General features: G+C 32.2%; 1 protein-coding gene across 30 annotated transcripts in view; it reads right to left on the bottom strand.

Annotated features, from left to right (window-relative positions):
* LOC139504291 (probable 3',5'-cyclic phosphodiesterase pde-5) overlaps positions 1-18,197 on the bottom strand; it is a 77,462-nt gene that overhangs the window by 28,915 nt on the left and 30,350 nt on the right. For 15 of the 30 annotated variants that reach the window (XM_071294460.1, XM_071294488.1, XM_071294493.1 and 12 more), the window contains 10 exons: positions 16,221-16,332; positions 14,555-14,604; positions 12,430-12,467; positions 9,279-9,402; positions 8,737-8,830; positions 6,731-6,789; positions 4,614-4,664; positions 1,706-1,764; positions 917-968; positions 190-314 (listed from right to left, as the gene is read on the bottom strand). In XM_071294460.1, coding sequence (XP_071150561.1) covers positions 190-314; positions 917-968; positions 1,706-1,764; positions 4,614-4,664; positions 6,731-6,789; positions 8,737-8,830; positions 9,279-9,402; positions 12,430-12,467; positions 14,555-14,604; positions 16,221-16,332 — 764 coding nt within the window. Of the gene's footprint in view, positions 1-189; positions 315-916; positions 969-1,705; positions 1,765-3,778; positions 3,830-4,613; positions 4,665-6,730; positions 6,790-8,736; positions 8,831-9,278; positions 9,460-12,429; positions 12,468-14,554; positions 14,605-16,220; positions 16,333-18,197 lie in introns of all 30 variants that reach the window. The other 15 variants (XM_071294360.1, XM_071294405.1, XM_071294371.1 and 12 more) reach the window with 6 other exon arrangements.

The raw sequence follows: 18,197 nt of genomic DNA on the forward strand, positions 1-18,197 counted from the left end.
CAGGAAGATTTAATTTACACTTATATGTAGGGCATACAAATGTTTTTATAATGAAAATCATCCAGAAGACATTTAATTCAATCTTTATCATAAACAAATATATAATTTTCCTATGCATGGTTTATGCTTGTAGAGAGATGAGCCAAAAACAGCCACTTGATTCACAAGGCTATAAACAGATTCTCTTACCTTATTTCTTTCTGTGGCACATGTTCTTTACCCGTATCAAATATTCGAGCATATAATTCAGTAGTTTTTGTGTCTAGGAGAAATAATGATGCTCTGTCAGCATTCACTAGCTTTTTGGCATAATTCTGAAAAATAAAACAATTCCTAAATCAATATGGTATTGATCCAATGTGAATGTGCGTACGATATTTGAAATTTGTCTAAAATCAATATAAATCAAATAGCTCAGATACTCAGAAGATAGTAAATTGCACAAAAATCATATAGCATTCTTAAACAGCAAATGCACACAGTGGCGGATCCAGCCATTTTAAAAAGGGGGGGTTCCCAACGCAGAGTAAAGGGGGGGTTCCAACTATATGCTCCCATTCAAATGCATTGACGCGAAAAAATAGGGGGGGTTCCAACCCCAAGAACACCCCCCCCCCCTGGATCTGCCACTGGCATACTGAATGGTATTTAAATAATGAGTATAACAAATTTGGCCTATTACAAGATGTCAATAATTTGTTGACCTCATGAGAGCTATATTTTCTAAAACTTGTCAATTTTGCCATACTTGAAAATTCTAAACTTTATTTTTCTGAAATGTTTACACAAAGCCCAGTCTTTATAAAATAGAATTGCATGAATCAACCTTTTATTCCTATAAACATAAAGGTTTGCACTATTGTGAGCAGACAAACATTTCAGTCAAATATTTTAGAGATAATAGTGTGTTACTTACCATAATTTTCATAATAACTGTATCCATGCTAACTATGTCTTGAAATATTGACCTATAAAACATTATATAAGTTGACACCTTACAGCTCTAATGTGTGATGCCTAATCTCTTGTATGCTAGTAACTCATTTACACATTTTAAAGAAGCAACATGACAGATTTCACATGTAGAGCAGGATATTATAACTCTACCTTGGCAACTGAGATCAGCTCTGGTTTAAGCTGGGGTTTGTGTTGCTCAGTATTATTTTTTTTTGTGATGTGTTTTTAGCTGACTATGCGGTATGGGCTTTGCTCATTGTTGAAGGCCATACGGTGACCTATAGTTGTTAATGTCTGTGTCATTTTAGTCTTTTGTGGATAGTTGTCTCATTGGCAATCATACCACATCTTCTTTTTTATATTTTAGGAACAGTTATTCCGGTTTTTTCCATTGTTTTTTGTATTTTGCCATGGCATTGTCAGTTTGTTTTATGAGATTGACTATCCTTTTAATAAGTATCCAGTGTTTTGTATACTGTCATAATATATATGTCAAATATGGGGATTGTACAGCAACATGGAAATCTGATTAAACTTTGTTAAATGTGGCATGTCTATGCTAAAAACAGTTGTTTAATTCAAAACAATATACCGACTAGGCTTAAACCATTGCAAATATATTCAGTGAATAAAAACATAAAAACAATCTACGGGAAATGAGTAGCAACAGTTACTCCAGTGTGAATTTTAAAATGTTTAAAGCTGCATGCCTAAAAAACTTAAATTTATTGTAAGTTCCAGAACTTACTTTGTGACTGCTAACAAGAAATCGTTTAATTTTCTTTGTCTCATCATACTGTTATACATCTGTAATAATACAAAATAACACTATATAAATGATAAGGATATATCAAATACACTACAACACATATACAAGGTTACCTGAAATACACATAGTCTGAAACATGTATGCTTCTCTCAAATAAAATAGTTATCAAATATCATCTAACTTTCAATTTATCTAAAATGATCCTTAATAAGAAAAACTAATTTACATTCTCATTATTAACACGGTAACTCTGTATTATAACATATTTTGTATTTATGCTCATGTATATTCATACTCTCCTTTAAGGAGGATAATAAACATATATAATTATCTTACATTAATCAAACATTTAGTCATTCTATGCTTTATCCAGTTCACTTCTTTTTCAGTAAAGTAAAGCAATGGTTAAGAATTATATATAATAATTGATTTTTTTCCACAAGAATAACATCTTTTACTTGATCAAATAGAAACTCTTTTTTCCAAAATACCTCATTATCCACAAATCTTTACTTTGAAAATACTCAAATTAATTTTATTCAAAATTATTTCAATGAAAAGTTCCAATAAAAATATAAGCTGTCAAGACACCTGACAGTAATGTTTCTATAGAATTAAAATGTAGTTTTCTCAGAGTTGTGTTGTGCGATTTGGCAAACAAATGGTTTTTTTTCTAATTATTGAGCAAAGGATATAACACTACAACTTGCTTATTCTAGAAATAAAGTGACAAGTGGGTTGAGAGGCACTTTAGTTGGTGATATTTTTTTATATACAGATATGACAAGTATGAATAACATCTATCTGGAAATAAACTGTTAACACAGAAATATGTTTTCATAGGCGGGTCCAGTTGGTCCCCGCCAACCCCCCCCCATTGTGGGAAAAATTTGGTTGATTATATAGCAAATCACTGAAGCATGAATGGATCCCCCCCTTTACAAAAAGTTTTGGATCTGCCACTGGTACATGCTTTATGCAAGTTTGGTAGAATAGTGCAAATGTTAAAACTAACAAGAATGTGTCCATAGTACACGGATGCCCCACTCCCACTATCATTTTCTATGTTCAGTGGACCGTGAAATTGGGGTCAAAACTTTAATTTGGAATTAAAATTAGAAAGATCATATCATAGGGAACATGTGTATTAAGTTTCAAGTTGATTGGACTTCAGCTTCATCAAAAACTACCTCGACCAAAAATTTTAACCGGACGGACGAACGGAGGCACAGTCCAGAAAACATAATGCCCCTCTACTATCGTAGGTGGGGCATAAAAATGAAAGTCAATGAACAATGATGACCCTGGGTTTGAGGTAATAAAATCTGCATGGAAATGAGATGTGCAAATTTCATACAACTGCATACCAAATATCGTTGACTAATACCATTAGTAGCTGGTTTGTCATCTTAACTAACCTCATCACAAGCTTTAAAGTGTAAACTATACAAGAGTTTCAAAATCGGATAGATCACTAATTAGGTGGAGGTGACAAATAATCGCCATGGAAATGTAATTTGTCAACACTAAAACAACTGTATATCAAATATCATGTGTCCTACTATATTGGTTTCACTTAAAATGAGCCAATCAAAACTTTAAAAAAATAATCAATAAACTAAAAGTCAATATACCATGACTATGGAGGAAGGGGCAAATAATCTCTATAGAAATGAGATGTGCAAATGCTTTTACAAATACTGAATACCATGTATCTTTCACCTACCTCTAATGGCTTCTATATCAACTGACCTATTAAAATGCAAACTCTTTCAAGGTGACATTGCAGATGATGAACACAACACTGAAGTCTTGTCAAGATGAGACAAAAAAAAATTATTTTAGGTTTATAGAAAAAAAAAATAGACAAAATTGTGCCTTCAACCCATTTGACATTTATTTGTAGATTAGCCCCCAAATACTAGGAATCAGGCATGAAGCTTCAGATAAAAGCTGGTTGCAATAGATGGTGAACATAAAACTATGCAGATTAACAAGGGTATAACATTACTCCATGGTAGACTCATGCAGCCAGACAACATGATATACTACCTCTATAAAATAGACAGCAAAGCTCCCCCAGAAAATCATGTTAGCTGCAATCTAAAGCAGAAATCATTAGTCAAAACATGTTTGCTGCAATTTAAAACATGAATTATGTGCTTGTATAAATACCACTATGCAAAAATTAGAAAAGTGCAAAGCAAGATATGTATCAGTGCATTAAATATATATAACACTCTCAGGAATATAGTTATGTATAAAACTATTCTGCTGTAATGAACATTACATACAAAGAATGAAAAGAGAGTATTAAATTTAATGCTAAATGTGACTTCGTTATTCATATATCTTACTTTTATGACCCAAAACTTGTTTTCTGTGACTTAAATTCAACTGCATTTTTCTTATACATTTTAGGTACTTTTTAATATTAGCTTCATTATCACACCATTAAATTCTTTTTGATAAAAAATTTGGATAGTGTAGCATCATTTTTTCATAATATATATGTATTCATTATAGCTGTAAGGGTATATATAGTAAATCACATATAACTGTATGACTAATAAATATAGAAATTGCATATTAACTGTTTCAAAAATAAAGGGAAAAAAAGTTGAAATATTCTTCAATCTTTAATTGGACCTCTCCAAACCCCAAACCCTGCCATTTCATTGATCAGTTTATTTTACAAAATGCATTACAACTAAATAGTTTCAAGAGAAATCAATTAATTAGATACAATTTTAATTTTATGAAAATATTCTGTAAATTGGAAAAAAAAAAAAAAAAAATATTAATATGCAATTTGGCTATTCTAATGGAAGAAAGCAGAGAGTACCCAGCACACATATGGTTATATATAGAGCACATTTAGGTTTACCTGCACATACTCCACACATACATCAGCCCAGACTAACAATGTAGCAGTCACCTAGAACACACAACAGTGAAACATGCACACAAACTACACTATTACAATATTCAATGGAATTTTTTATACAAAAACAAAAATATTATTCATAAAATACCAATTGACATATATAAAGGATGATTGGTAATTTAATTGCTGGTACACCATGATGAATAATGTCATGCCATTGGTTGACACCATGATTAAAATAAGGTCATGCCATTGGTTGACACAATGATAAAATAAGGTCATGCCATTGGTTGACACAATGATAAAATAATGTCATGACATTGGTTGACACAATGATAAAATAATGTCATGCCATTGGTTGACACCATGATAATTTATTATAAAAACACATAAAAATTGAGTTTCATTTGAAAGATATGACTTTTCAAATTCTTGAGTTTATTTAAATTCAAAATGCAGTAAACGTGTTTCAAGAAAACTTGTTGCAAGTTTCAGTATTCAATACTGTTACTTTTTTCTCCCTTGAATTGTTTCACATTTTTCTTCATGTCAGGGCCACATATAGTGGACTAAACAGTATGGATTTTCTCATTGTAAAGCTGTGAGGTTGCCTATAATTGCTAACTTCAACTTGGGTTAAGCTCTGTTAGATAGTTGGCAATCACATTATATTAATTAATTTTTTTATACATTTGTTTATAGTACTATGTTCTGTAAAATAACTGAATCCACAGAAAATGTAAACGAGACGGCAACTCAAATTGTTCCAACAAATCTTTGGTTTAAATCTTTAATATCACCCTTTTTCTTTTACATAAGAATACCAAAGTTTGAGAAGTACTAGTCATAGATTACCCCAACATTTCAATCAATAAGTAAAAAAAAAAATATATGTATTATTTAAGAAAATTAGTTTGAAAACTATCCTGAAATAGAGCCATCCTTTATTACAGTGTAAACTAAGTTTATCAAAAGCATGAGCAAGGTCAGAATTGAAAAGGACTGTTTATCTTACTTCATAAAAGTGTGTACTATTACATTTGATAGATATATATTTATATTTATGGAGAAGGTGCAATCTTAAAACCGTTACAGATCACTAGATATGCATATCAAAGAATATTTTTGTAAGATAATGATTTAACATCCTTGTAAAGCAATAAAATTTAACATTCAGTTACATTGTATACGTAATAATACATTTATATATCACTATTCCTATTTTGTTTGCATATCAAATTACATTTACATATGTAAAATTGATGTTATAACGTAAAACACCTTCATGCTCAAACAAAAATCTAGAAAGAACGTATTGGTTAAAAAGAACGATGTTTGGCCCTGATGCTTAACTCATTGTTAACATTGATATGTTATCTATTCAAAACTAATACAATTTAGTTTGTATAGAATCGAATTCATTACCTTATATAAATACTAACTTCACATGATTGGAGTCAAAAGTTTCAAAAGTCTACATAAAATCTTCGAACAAATATGTTTATCAATTCATTTTTCACTTAGCTTTTTGTTAACAAACTTTTATTCTATCGTTTTACTCTAGTTTAAATTTAATAGGCATTATGTATTTTCATTTAATATATGTTTTAAAAGATGTAAAAACTACCCTGAATTTAAAAGGACAATGTAGGATACAGCAAATTAAACAGAGTATGTAAATTAAGGTTGACTTATTCCCCTTGGTTGCAATTTTTAAGGTAAAAGTTTTGGTTTTTGGTTTTTTGACTTATGAAATAACTACATGTGATACATAAATGTCTAATAAGAAACCCTAGCTAGATCCAATGAAGAATTAAGGGATGCTTTAAAGAAATAAGAATTGTTCAGAAAAACCTCTTCTAAAATCTTACAGTCAGAATAACAAGTTGAATAGGCTGAGTTATGAAGGAATCAATTCTGACATGTATTTTAATAAAAAATAAGTTTGCAGGTTACACGTATATAATGACTTAGTGAATATTGTTTTAAAAATCATAAGAGGTGTCTTTTTGGAACAAATAACATGATCTTTTTTTTTATCATATTATGAATTATGAATTATCCCTTGCTGTATAACTGTCAATTTAAGTTTTACTTGTAGAGGATATGATGCCTACCTCTTCATCTTCTTGAGTAAATGAGTCGGTACTGAATTGTCTGTAAAGTTCTATTACACCTAAAAAATATATATTAAACTTAAACTATGACTAAAGCAAAGAGACTTATAGAACTTAATTTGATGCTGTATATCAAATTTGTTTTTGTTCATTGCTTGATTTGTCCTTGAATAAGGCTGTTAGTTTTCTCACTTGATTCTTTCTTTTTGCTTTTGACATTGTTAGGTCATTATCTTTCCCTGCTGTATGGGTTTTACTCATTGTTGAAGATCTATAGTAGCTAATGTTGTACTTCATATGGTTTCTGGTGGAGAGTTGTCTCATGGGCAATGAGACCAGATCTTCTTATCTTTTACGTTAATATCAGAAATCAATCACATATAAAATTGACATACTTTATTTGGAAGTTGAGGAACTGTATTTGATTATTATGTAGATTTAGGCTAGGTTTCCTGAAAGATGTTTGTGTTAAACCTTTGCTTCATATTTAGTTATGTGTCTTGCGTACCTCATCTGTTTTATGGTGAAATTGAAGATTTAACAAAACCTGAGTCTTCTTGTAATATTGGAATGGCTGGAAAACCTGCCTAATACCCTTGAGTCTTCTTGTAATATTGGAATGGCTGGAAAACCTACCTAATACCCTGGAGTCTTCTTGTAATATTGGAATGGCTAGAAAACCTACCTACCACCCCTGAGTCGTCTTGTAATATTCGAAAGGCTAGAAACCTACCTACCACCCTGAGTCTTCTTGTAATATTGGAATGGCTAGAAAAACTACCTAATACCCCTGAGTCTTCTTGTAATATTGGAATGGCTAGAAAACCTACCTACCACTCCTGAGTCTTCTTGTAATATTGGAATGGCTAGAAAACCTACCTACCACCCCTGAGTCTTCTTGTAATATTGGAAAGGCTAGAAAACCTACCTACCATCCCTGAGTCTTCTTGTAATATTGGAATGGCTAGAAAACCTACCTAATACCCCCGAGTCTTCTTGTAATATTGGAATGGCCAGAAAACCTACATAATACCCTTGAGTCTTCTTGTAATGTTGGAATGGCTAGAAAACCTACCTAATACCCTTGAGTCTTCTTGTAATATTGGAATGGCTAGAAAACCTACCTACCACCCCTGAGTCTTCTTGTAATATTGGAATGGCTAGAAAACCTACCTAACACCCCTGAGTCGTCTTGTAATATTGGAATGGCTAGAAAACCTACCTACCACCCCTGAGTCTTCTTGTAATATTGGAATGGCTAGAAAACCTACCTAACACCCCTGAGTCTTCTTGTAATATTGGAATGGCTAGAAAACCTACCTACCACCCCTGAGTCGTCTTGTAATATTGGAAAGGCTAGAAAACCTACCTACCACCCCTGAGTCGTCTTGTAATATTGGAATGGCTAGAAAACCTACCTACCACCCCTGAGTCGTCTTGTAATATTGGAAAGGCTAGAAAACCTACCTAATACCCCTGAGTAGTCTTGTAATATTCGAATGGCTAGAAAACCTACCTAACACCCCGGAGTCTTCTTGTAATATTGGAAAGGCTAGAAAACCTACCTACCACCCCTGAGTCTTCTTGTAATATTGGAATGGCTAGAAAACCTACCTACCACCCCTGAGTCGTCTTGTAATATTGGAAAGGCTAGAAAACCTACCTACCACCCCTGAGTCGTCTTGTAATATTGGAATGGCTAGAAAACCTACCTACCACCCCTGAGTCTTCTTGTAATATTGGAATGGCTAGAAAACCTACCTACCACCCCTGAGTCTTCTTGTAATATTGGACTGGCTAGAAAACCTACCTACCACCCCTGAGTCTTCTTGTAATATTGAAATGGCTAGAAAACCTATCTACCACCCCTGAGTCGTCTTGTAATATTGGAAAGGCTAGAAAACCTACCTAATACCCCTGAGTCGTCTTGTAATATTGGAAAAGCTAGAAAACCTACCTACCACCCCTGAGTCTTCTTGTAATATTGGAATGGCTAGAAAACCTACCTAATACCCCTGAGTCTTCTTGTAATATTGGAATGGCTAGAACTGTCTGAACGTGCTCCATCTTAATTCCTAGGCCGGCTGGAAACCTCATGTCCTGATAAAGAAAAGTAATATACTTATAATAGAATAAATGTAACACTTTAGCCTGAAATTCGAACATTATTGCAACTAATCCATCCTCAGCTCTGAGTCACAACTAATTCCAGGAGCGTTATGTATTTGAAAATTAAAACTACATCACTTTGAACAGAAATATATTACTTTTTATTGTAAATAAGCTAAAGTTACAGCATGGTCGGTTCTAATTGGTTTAAAATCTATGGCCCTTTAAATTTAATTTAAGATTTTATCTTTGATGAAATAATATAGCAATCTAACGTTATAATTTTTTTTTTATTTAAGTCTCATCCCTCAAAATATACAGTGCAATATTATACACAGTGTATGATAAAGATATAAAATAGGATGATCTAGTTCTAGAAGTGCTTTCACTTATTTAATCCAAGACGTTGAATAAATGATTGTATCTTGGTTGAACTTACTCCCTGAACATGATTAGTTCTGATTGTATCTTTTGTTTTGGCAACATAAGATGGTAGGGATGTTCCAGTTTCTATGTTACCAATATAGGATCCTTCAGAAGGTCTGTCTGTTGTACGACTTCCCCTATAAGACAGAAACATAATGTATAACACAGAAGGTCTGTCTGTTGTACGACTTCCCCTATAAGACAGAAACATAATGTAATACACAGAAGGTCTGTCTGTTGTATGACTTCCCCTATAAGACAGAAACATAATGTATAACATGAGAATGACTAACACTAGTGAGAAAATAATAAATAGTAATCACACCTATCAGTTTAAACTATGTCTTTTTTAATCTAACTTTTCTGTTGTTTTTCAAATAGATTATTTTAAATACCAAAGCAAATAGAAATCTTAACACCAAATATCTAGCCATAATTGTCACTGTGCAGGAAATACCTAAACATAGCCATCATTGTCACTGTGTAGGAAATACCTAAACACATAGCCTTCACTGACACTGTGCAAGAAATACCTAAACACATAGACATCATTGTCATTTAACAGGAAATACCTAAACACATAGACATCACTGTCACTGTACAGGAAATACCTAAACACATAGACATCAATGTCATTTTACAGGAAATACCTAAACACATAGACATCATTGTCACTTTACAGGAAATACCTAAACACATAGACAACACTGTCACTGTACAGGAAATACATAAACACATAGCCTTCATTGTCACTGTACAGGAAATACCTAAACAGATAGCCATCATTGTCACTGTACAGGAAATACCTAAACACATAGACATCAATGTCACTGTACAGGAAATACCTAAACACATAGACATCAATGTCACTGTACAGGAAATACCTAAACACATAGACATCAATGTCACTGTACAGGAAATACCTAAACACATAGACATCACTGTCACTGTACAGGAAATACCTAAACACATAGACATCATTGTCACTGTACAGGAAAAACCTACACATATAGCCATCATTGTCATTTTACAGGAAATACCTAAACACGTAGCCATCATTGTCACTGTACAGGAAATACCTAAACACATAGACATCAATGTCACTGTACAGAAAATACCTAAACACATAGACATCATTGTCACTGTACAGGAAATACCTAAACACATAGACATCACTGTCACTGTACAGGAAATACCTAAACACATAGACATCATTGTCACTGTACAGGAAATACCTAAACACGTAGCCATCATTGTCATTTTACAGGAAATACCTAAACACGTAGCCATCATTGTCACTGTACAGGAAATACCTAAACACATAGACATCATTGTCACTGTACAGGAAATACCTAAACACATAGACATCACTGTCACTGTACAGGAAATACCTAAACACATAGACATCATTGTCACTGTACAGGAAATACCTAAACACATAGCCATCATTGTCATTTTACAGGAAATACCTAAACACGTAGCCATCATTGTCACTGTACAGGAAATACCTAAACACATAGACATCAATGTCACTGTACAGGAAATACCTAAACACATAGACATCACTGTCACTGTACAGGAAATACCTAAACACATAGACATCATTCTCACTGTACAGGAAATACCTAAACACATAGACATCAATGTCACTGTACAGAAAATACCTAAACACATAGACATCATTGTCACTGTACAGAAAATACCTAAACACATAGACATCATTCTCACTGTACAGGAAATACCTAAACACATAGACATCAATGTCACTGTACAGAAAATGCCTAAACATATAGACATCAATGTCATTTTACAGGAAATACCTTAACACATAGTCATCATTGTCACTGTACAGGAAATACCTAAACACGTAGACATCATTGTCACTGTACAGGAAATACCTACATACATAGACATCATTGTCATTTTACAGGAAATACCTAAACACGTAGCCATCATTGTCACTGTACAGGAAATACCTAAACACATAGACATCAATGTCACTGTACAGGAAATACCTAAACACATAGCCATCATTGTCACTGTACAGGAAATACCTAAACACATAGACATCATTGTCACTGTACAGGAAATACCTAAAGAACATAGACATCATTGTCACTGTACAGGAAATACCTACACATATAGCCATCATTGTCATTTTACAGGAAATACCTAAACACGTAGCCATCATTGTCACTGTACAGGAAATACCTAAACACATAGACATCAATGTCACTGTACAGGAAATACCTAAACACATAGACATCACTGTCACTGTACAGGAAATACCTAAACACATAGACATCATTCTCACTGTACAGGAAATACCTAAACACATAGACATCAATGTCACTGTACAGAAAATACCTAAACACATAGACATCATTGTCACTGTACAGAAAATGCCTAAACACATAGACATCATTCTCACTGTACAGGAAATACCTAAACACATAGACATCAATGTCACTGTACAGAAAATGCCTAAACATATAGACATCAATGTCATTTTACAGGAAATACCTAAACACATAGCCATCATTGTCACTGTACAGGAAATACCTAAACACGTAGACATCATTGTCACTGTACAGGAAATACCTACATACATAGACATCATTGTCATTTTACAGGAAATACCTAAACACGTAGCCATCATTGTCACTGTACAGGAAATACCTAAACACATAGACATCAATGTCACTGTACAGGAAATACCTAAACACATAGCCATCATTGTCACTGTACAGGAAATACCTAAACACATAGACATCATTGTCACTGTAAAGGAAATACCTAAAGAACATAGACATCATTGTCACTGTACAGGAAATACCTACACATATAGCCATCATTGTCATTTTACAGGAAATACCTACACACATAGCCATTATTGTCACTGTACAGAAAATACCTAAACACATAGACATCACTGTCACTGTACATGAAATATATAAACACATGGCCATTATGGTCACTGTGAAGGAAATATCTAAACAGAAAGCCTTCATGGAATATTATTTTCAAATACAATATGCAGTTATAGCCATTCCTCGTGGAATTACAGAACATTGTTCTGACAATCCATAAATAGCTTTAGATTACTGATTCTTGGTTATGAACCCTTTAAGCCTGAGAACATATTGTTACATCGGTTTACTAACCTGCTAGATGATATAGGTGGTACTTTATGATGATACAGCTGTGAAAACAAGAGACAATTATCTAGTTAATAACTCTCCAATAATATTGATCTGTTACATTGTTAGCACTATAACACAACAAATTATCAACCTCATTATATTCGATGTAGTTAGTTATATTTTTTTTCATAAAGACAGTTTTCCATTTTTTACGACAATAATAATTATGGATTTAATATTATTTATTGGATGCAAATTTTGGTGGATTTCATAGGGATAGGGGAACTACAAATTTAATGTACAATAAAAAACAAATTTTCATTTTGAATATATCAGACTTTGGAGAAACCTTAGATTGCAAGTTTACTTTAACCACGAAAATTGGTAGCCACAAAAATAAATGAAAACCACAGTAAACCAGTATAATCTTAATTCAATTGAATTCATTATTTTGTTTTAATGTTTGACAATTACACTGAGAAAAAAAAGGTTTGACTATTTTAGTAGTATACTTTTAAATAGTTATCTTGTTAGGCTAGATGTTTTTGATAATTACTTTGGATTATCTTTTTAAAGACAGGAGATTAACTGTGATTAATTAATGATCTGTTTGGACTTGTTGTTAGTCCTCTTCCAAGTCAATATATAGTTCCATTACAATTTCTATGTTTATGTTTTAACGTATTTTATAAGAAATAGTAACCCTAAACAACATTTAGTATAAAATCAGGTACAAAAGTAAAACTTAAAACCTTCAGTAGGATTCTGTAGCTGTGGAACTTACCTCTTAGGTCCTTAGTCCACAAATTGCTAAAAAAATATCAGAAGGACCTAAGATATACAGTTCCACAGCTATAGGATTCTGTTTCTTGTAATAGCACAATCACAGATGTTAAATTGTACTTCATTGCTGCAATATTTAAGTTTAGCAAACGTTTTGAGTTTTCATTCAGGCACCAAATATTTTCAAAATTTCGATGATTTTGTTCAAAGTATGAGTTTCTATTATGTGACAGTGTGGTGTGATTTTAGAATTCTGTTAAACTCAATTGTGTCATTCAGTGTGACAGTTTTAATAATCGTTAAAACTATTCTGGTATTTTGTAATATTTATACTGTAAATTAATTTACCCATGGCACATATACTTAATAATTCATCCATAAATAATGCGTTTATTATGGGAACATGCAAAGTTACATAATAATATGTATCTTCTATGACATACAAATTAGGTTACATTAAATCAAACAAAGTATTATTTCCTTCTTCAGAAAATATGTCTTTAAAACAGCATTAACTAAGATTTTGTTTTGACAATTTACAAGAATAGAATATTGAATGTAAAAAGTCTGCACTTATCATATACATAAGAGGGCCAAAGCACCTCCCCCTTAATCTCCTCTATTTTGTTTTCTATTGAACATTTTGTAATTCTGACATACATTTTAGTATAAATCAAATTTGAGAGTTTGAGTTGATTGGGTGGACATGAATTAAGCAGCTAATGCCTTTGATGTAAATAATCTGAGCTTTATATATATATATAGTTTTGCACATTTTTTACAAGAACTATGTAATTGTTTGATTTTTGTCTGTTGGTTTCTAATCATTTCTAAAAAGGTTCCAAAATATGTGAATTAATTAACACTTGTACATGGCAGAAAGATGTTCTGATGCCTTTTGCTTCAGATTATAACCATTTTGTTTTACAAATAAAAAATATAACATTTGTTTTCAAAATAGTTTCCATGGTAACCCATCTTTCTGCTGGAGTGGATAATTATAGAGAAAAGTATTTTTTCCATCATTATTTCGGTTTATTAGATTACAGTACAATTACTGGAATATTATTTCTATTCTTAGGTATTTATAATTTTAATCTGACCCAAAGGTACATGTAATCATTAATCATAAGCTGCTTACAAAGGCTATCAATGGAGGATATGTCATTTCTCATACGCAAACGGTAATGGATTTTGAATTACAAGATATATAAATGGAAATTTTTCTATTTCGCTGGTTTTTGTTGCCATTTGATGTCCTTTAAAATCAATTTATTTTCAGTCTCATATGTAAAGTAATGAAATGTTTTCCACCCAAAAGCAAACATAAAATAATATTAATTTGAAGCAGGTATTTTTTTACCTGTTGATTACTGTCTGCCAGGTATAAATTGAACCCATCTGCACTGGTTGCTGAAAAATAGATGTGTCATTATCATAACATACTAGATAAAGAGAAAAATAAAATCACTATAATACATATATCTGTCATTTATGTGCATAATACACAACAAAGCCAGGAATCTGATGTTCAGTGGTTGTTATTTGTTGATGTGGTTCATAAATGATTCTCGTTATTTTTTATAGATTAAGGTGTTTGTTTTCCACATTATATGGTAATACACTAGTCATTTATATCTTATAGCTTGTTGTTCAGTGTGAGCCATTCCACATTATATTGTAATACACTAGTCATTTATATCTTATAGCTTGTTGTTCAGTGTGAGCCATTCCACATTATATGGTAATACACTAGTCATTTATATCTTATAGCTTGTTGTTCAGTGTGAGCCATTCCACATTATATGGTAATACACTAGTCATTTATATCGTATAGCTTGTTGTTCAGTGTGAGCCATTCCACATTATATGGTAATACACTAGTCATTTATATCTTATAGCTTGTTGTTCAGTGTGAGCCATTCCACATTATATGGTAATACACTAGTCATTTATATCTTATAGCTTGTTGTTCAGTGTGAGCCATTCCACATTATATGGTAATACACTAGTCATTTATATCTTATAGCTTGTTGTTCAGTGTGAGCCATTCCACATTATATGGTAATACACTAGTCATTTATATCTTATAGCTTGTTGTTCAGTGTGAGCCATTCCACATTATATGGTAATACACTAGTCATTTATATCTTATAGCTTGTTGTTCAGTGTGAGCCAAGGCTCCTTGGTGAAGACTGTACTTTGACCTTCTTCAGTGTGAGCCAAGGCTCCTTGGTGAAGACTGTACTTTGACCTATAATGGTTTGCTTTTACAAATTGTGACTTGGGTGGATAGTTGTCTCATTTGCACATATACCACATCTTCTTATATCTATGCTAAACATGCTATGATATTTGTCACATGTGGAATAAAAAGGGGAATCTGTAGAAATTTGAATACCGTATATGCAGAAATTATTGCAAGAATTTATTAATGCCAGTAATGCGACTAGATGAGTATAGCAATAGTATTCTGTTGTTTGATACATATATCTGTGTGCAGCTCGACACTAAAAAGGAACATTAATCAACAAGGGTATACTCAATAGTTACATTATATTTTTTTGTGTTGACTACATGCCTATTTTGTTCGACAACTTGTAATCATTTACTTTGTTTTCTAATCTTGTCTTAAAACAATATTTTACTGGACAGTAAGGGTTTTGAACCCTTTAGATGTTCACATACTCATCATATGGTCCCCATCTTCTTATTATTTTATTCAGTCAGTTATTTTCTTATTTCTATCATCAATTAAATTTCATTTGTATTTGTTTATGTTTTGTAGTTGCTGTCTCATTGAAGTATATTTTAACAACTACCTTTTTAATTTTATTGAGGTATTTATTTTAACAACTCCCTTTTTCTATAGTTCTAGATTGTAGTCTAAACACCTATAGTTGTATAGCCATATAAAGGAGATGTGTCAATAGCATAGTTGATGCAACAATCAGCACAAATAATCCAAAAGAAATCTAGAGGTCAACATATGTTGGTCTTCTCATAGACAAGTTATTGCTAGAACTTACAATCTACAGCACACTGAGCTAGTTCTGCCAGGATCTGTAATCTGTCCGTCTGATAACTTATGTCCCTTGTCATCTCATGTAACACCTTCCATTTGCTTGATTGTACACAGGTCTACAAAAAATATATATTGTAATTTAATGTCCAATCAGAAACTACTTAGATCACTTCAAATATATATTGACAAATTCTCTTTCATATGGGAGAGAAAGGTGTACCCTGTTTAAAGAAAGCATCTCAAAGCACAAGGTTCCTTTATGCCAAACTATGGCCTTGAATTTCAACTTCACAATAAAATATCAAAAACACCACAATTTGGTATTTAAATGTATTTTTCAAAAACCTTAAACCTTAGTTAAAATAAAATCTCAATGAGAGTACATTATAGGCTCCAAAGTCAGCATGTTTTGGAGATATTATGAAAAATTATGATTTAAAGCATTTTTCAGGCAAAAAAGGAAAACCATGGCTGAAATCTAAGATCAAAAACCTAACAGCGTGAAGGTTTGTACTGAATTTCTAGACAAGACAATTTTCTGGATCTAGATTCAGATGCAAAATGTTGATTCCAGTGTTTATTCTGTAATCTGGGATATTTTTACAGAATTTTTCAAATATGTCACCTAGATAAAAATGTGTGGCATAAACTGATATGTTCTTACAGGTAAGGTTTATCAAAGCAGCTCAAAGAAGATTTCTTTGTGAAAATTTCTTTTCTTAACACATGTAAATAGGTATTTCAAAGCTTGACCATATCTACCTGCAGATAGATGAAGCATAAAAAAAACTCTTAAACTTTAAAAAATTATGTTTAGCTTCCTTTCTCTAAATTCCCTTAGCTGTATGCACTTTAAATTATAATAACTAAACAAATTTAGATTATGGGCAAGGAATGATAATATTTTGAGGAAGACTTCACAAGTTTCATATGCAATTCATTGATTATTTCCCCTTATGTTCCCTGACCTACATGTACATGTAAAATATCTTACTACTAATTAATGAATATTAAGGATAAAATTGAGAATGGAAATGGGGAATGTGCCAAAGAGACAACAACCAAACTATAGAAAAAAACAACAGCAGAAGGTCACCAACAGGTCTTCAATGTAGAGAATTCCCGCACCCGGAGGCGTCCTTCAGCTGGCCCCTAAACAAATATATACTAGTTCAGTGATAATGAACGCTATACTAATTTCCAAATTGTACACAAGAAACTAAAATTAAAATAATACAAGACTAACAAAGGCCAGAGGAGCATTATCTTATACATGATTACGTCCCCTTATGTTCCCTGACCTACATGTACATGTGAACTACCGTACTACTAATTAATGAATATTAAGGAGCATTGTCTTTTACTTGTCGTAAGGTGTCAGACTTGTAATTAATCAAACAATCCAATGACTGTCAAGATGAAGGACGGCAATAAAAGCGTTGTTCCTTTGATTAACATGTTAATTTTTAGTTATTTATGAGACCAGTGCTTCATGTGTGGTGACCCTATAAAGCTATATTTTTTTCTTTTTTAAATATATAATATTGTAAACAGTATTATATAGTTATTAAGAATTTATCAGGTAACCAGATTAGACACTTAATAAATTGGAATACTTTCACTATATTTAATATGAACTCTTCATACTTTCAATGCTATAATTTAAATAGAAATCAATGAGAGGTTTATCAATTAACGAGACTGCGGTGAATACTTTATTATAACCAGTAAGTGTAACGGTTTTTATCCCCTGTCAAAACTGTGTCACACCTTACGTCACTATATTTGAACAGTATAAAATAATATAATGAGATTTCCATTCAGTGCATTTTACGATCAAAAAGAGATTTAAACTGAGAGAGAGAGTAACTTGTAACACACCTTCCAAATAAATCCATAACGAACGTTACACCGATTTCTGAAGATTACCTGTTACCCAGAGATACGTAAATAAACCCCAACTCATCAAAATAAGTTATAT

Source organism: Mytilus edulis, chromosome 1 (assembly GCF_963676685.1).
Source record: "Mytilus edulis chromosome 1, xbMytEdul2.2, whole genome shotgun sequence".
Lineage (NCBI taxonomy): Eukaryota > Metazoa > Mollusca > Bivalvia > Mytilida > Mytilidae > Mytilus > Mytilus edulis.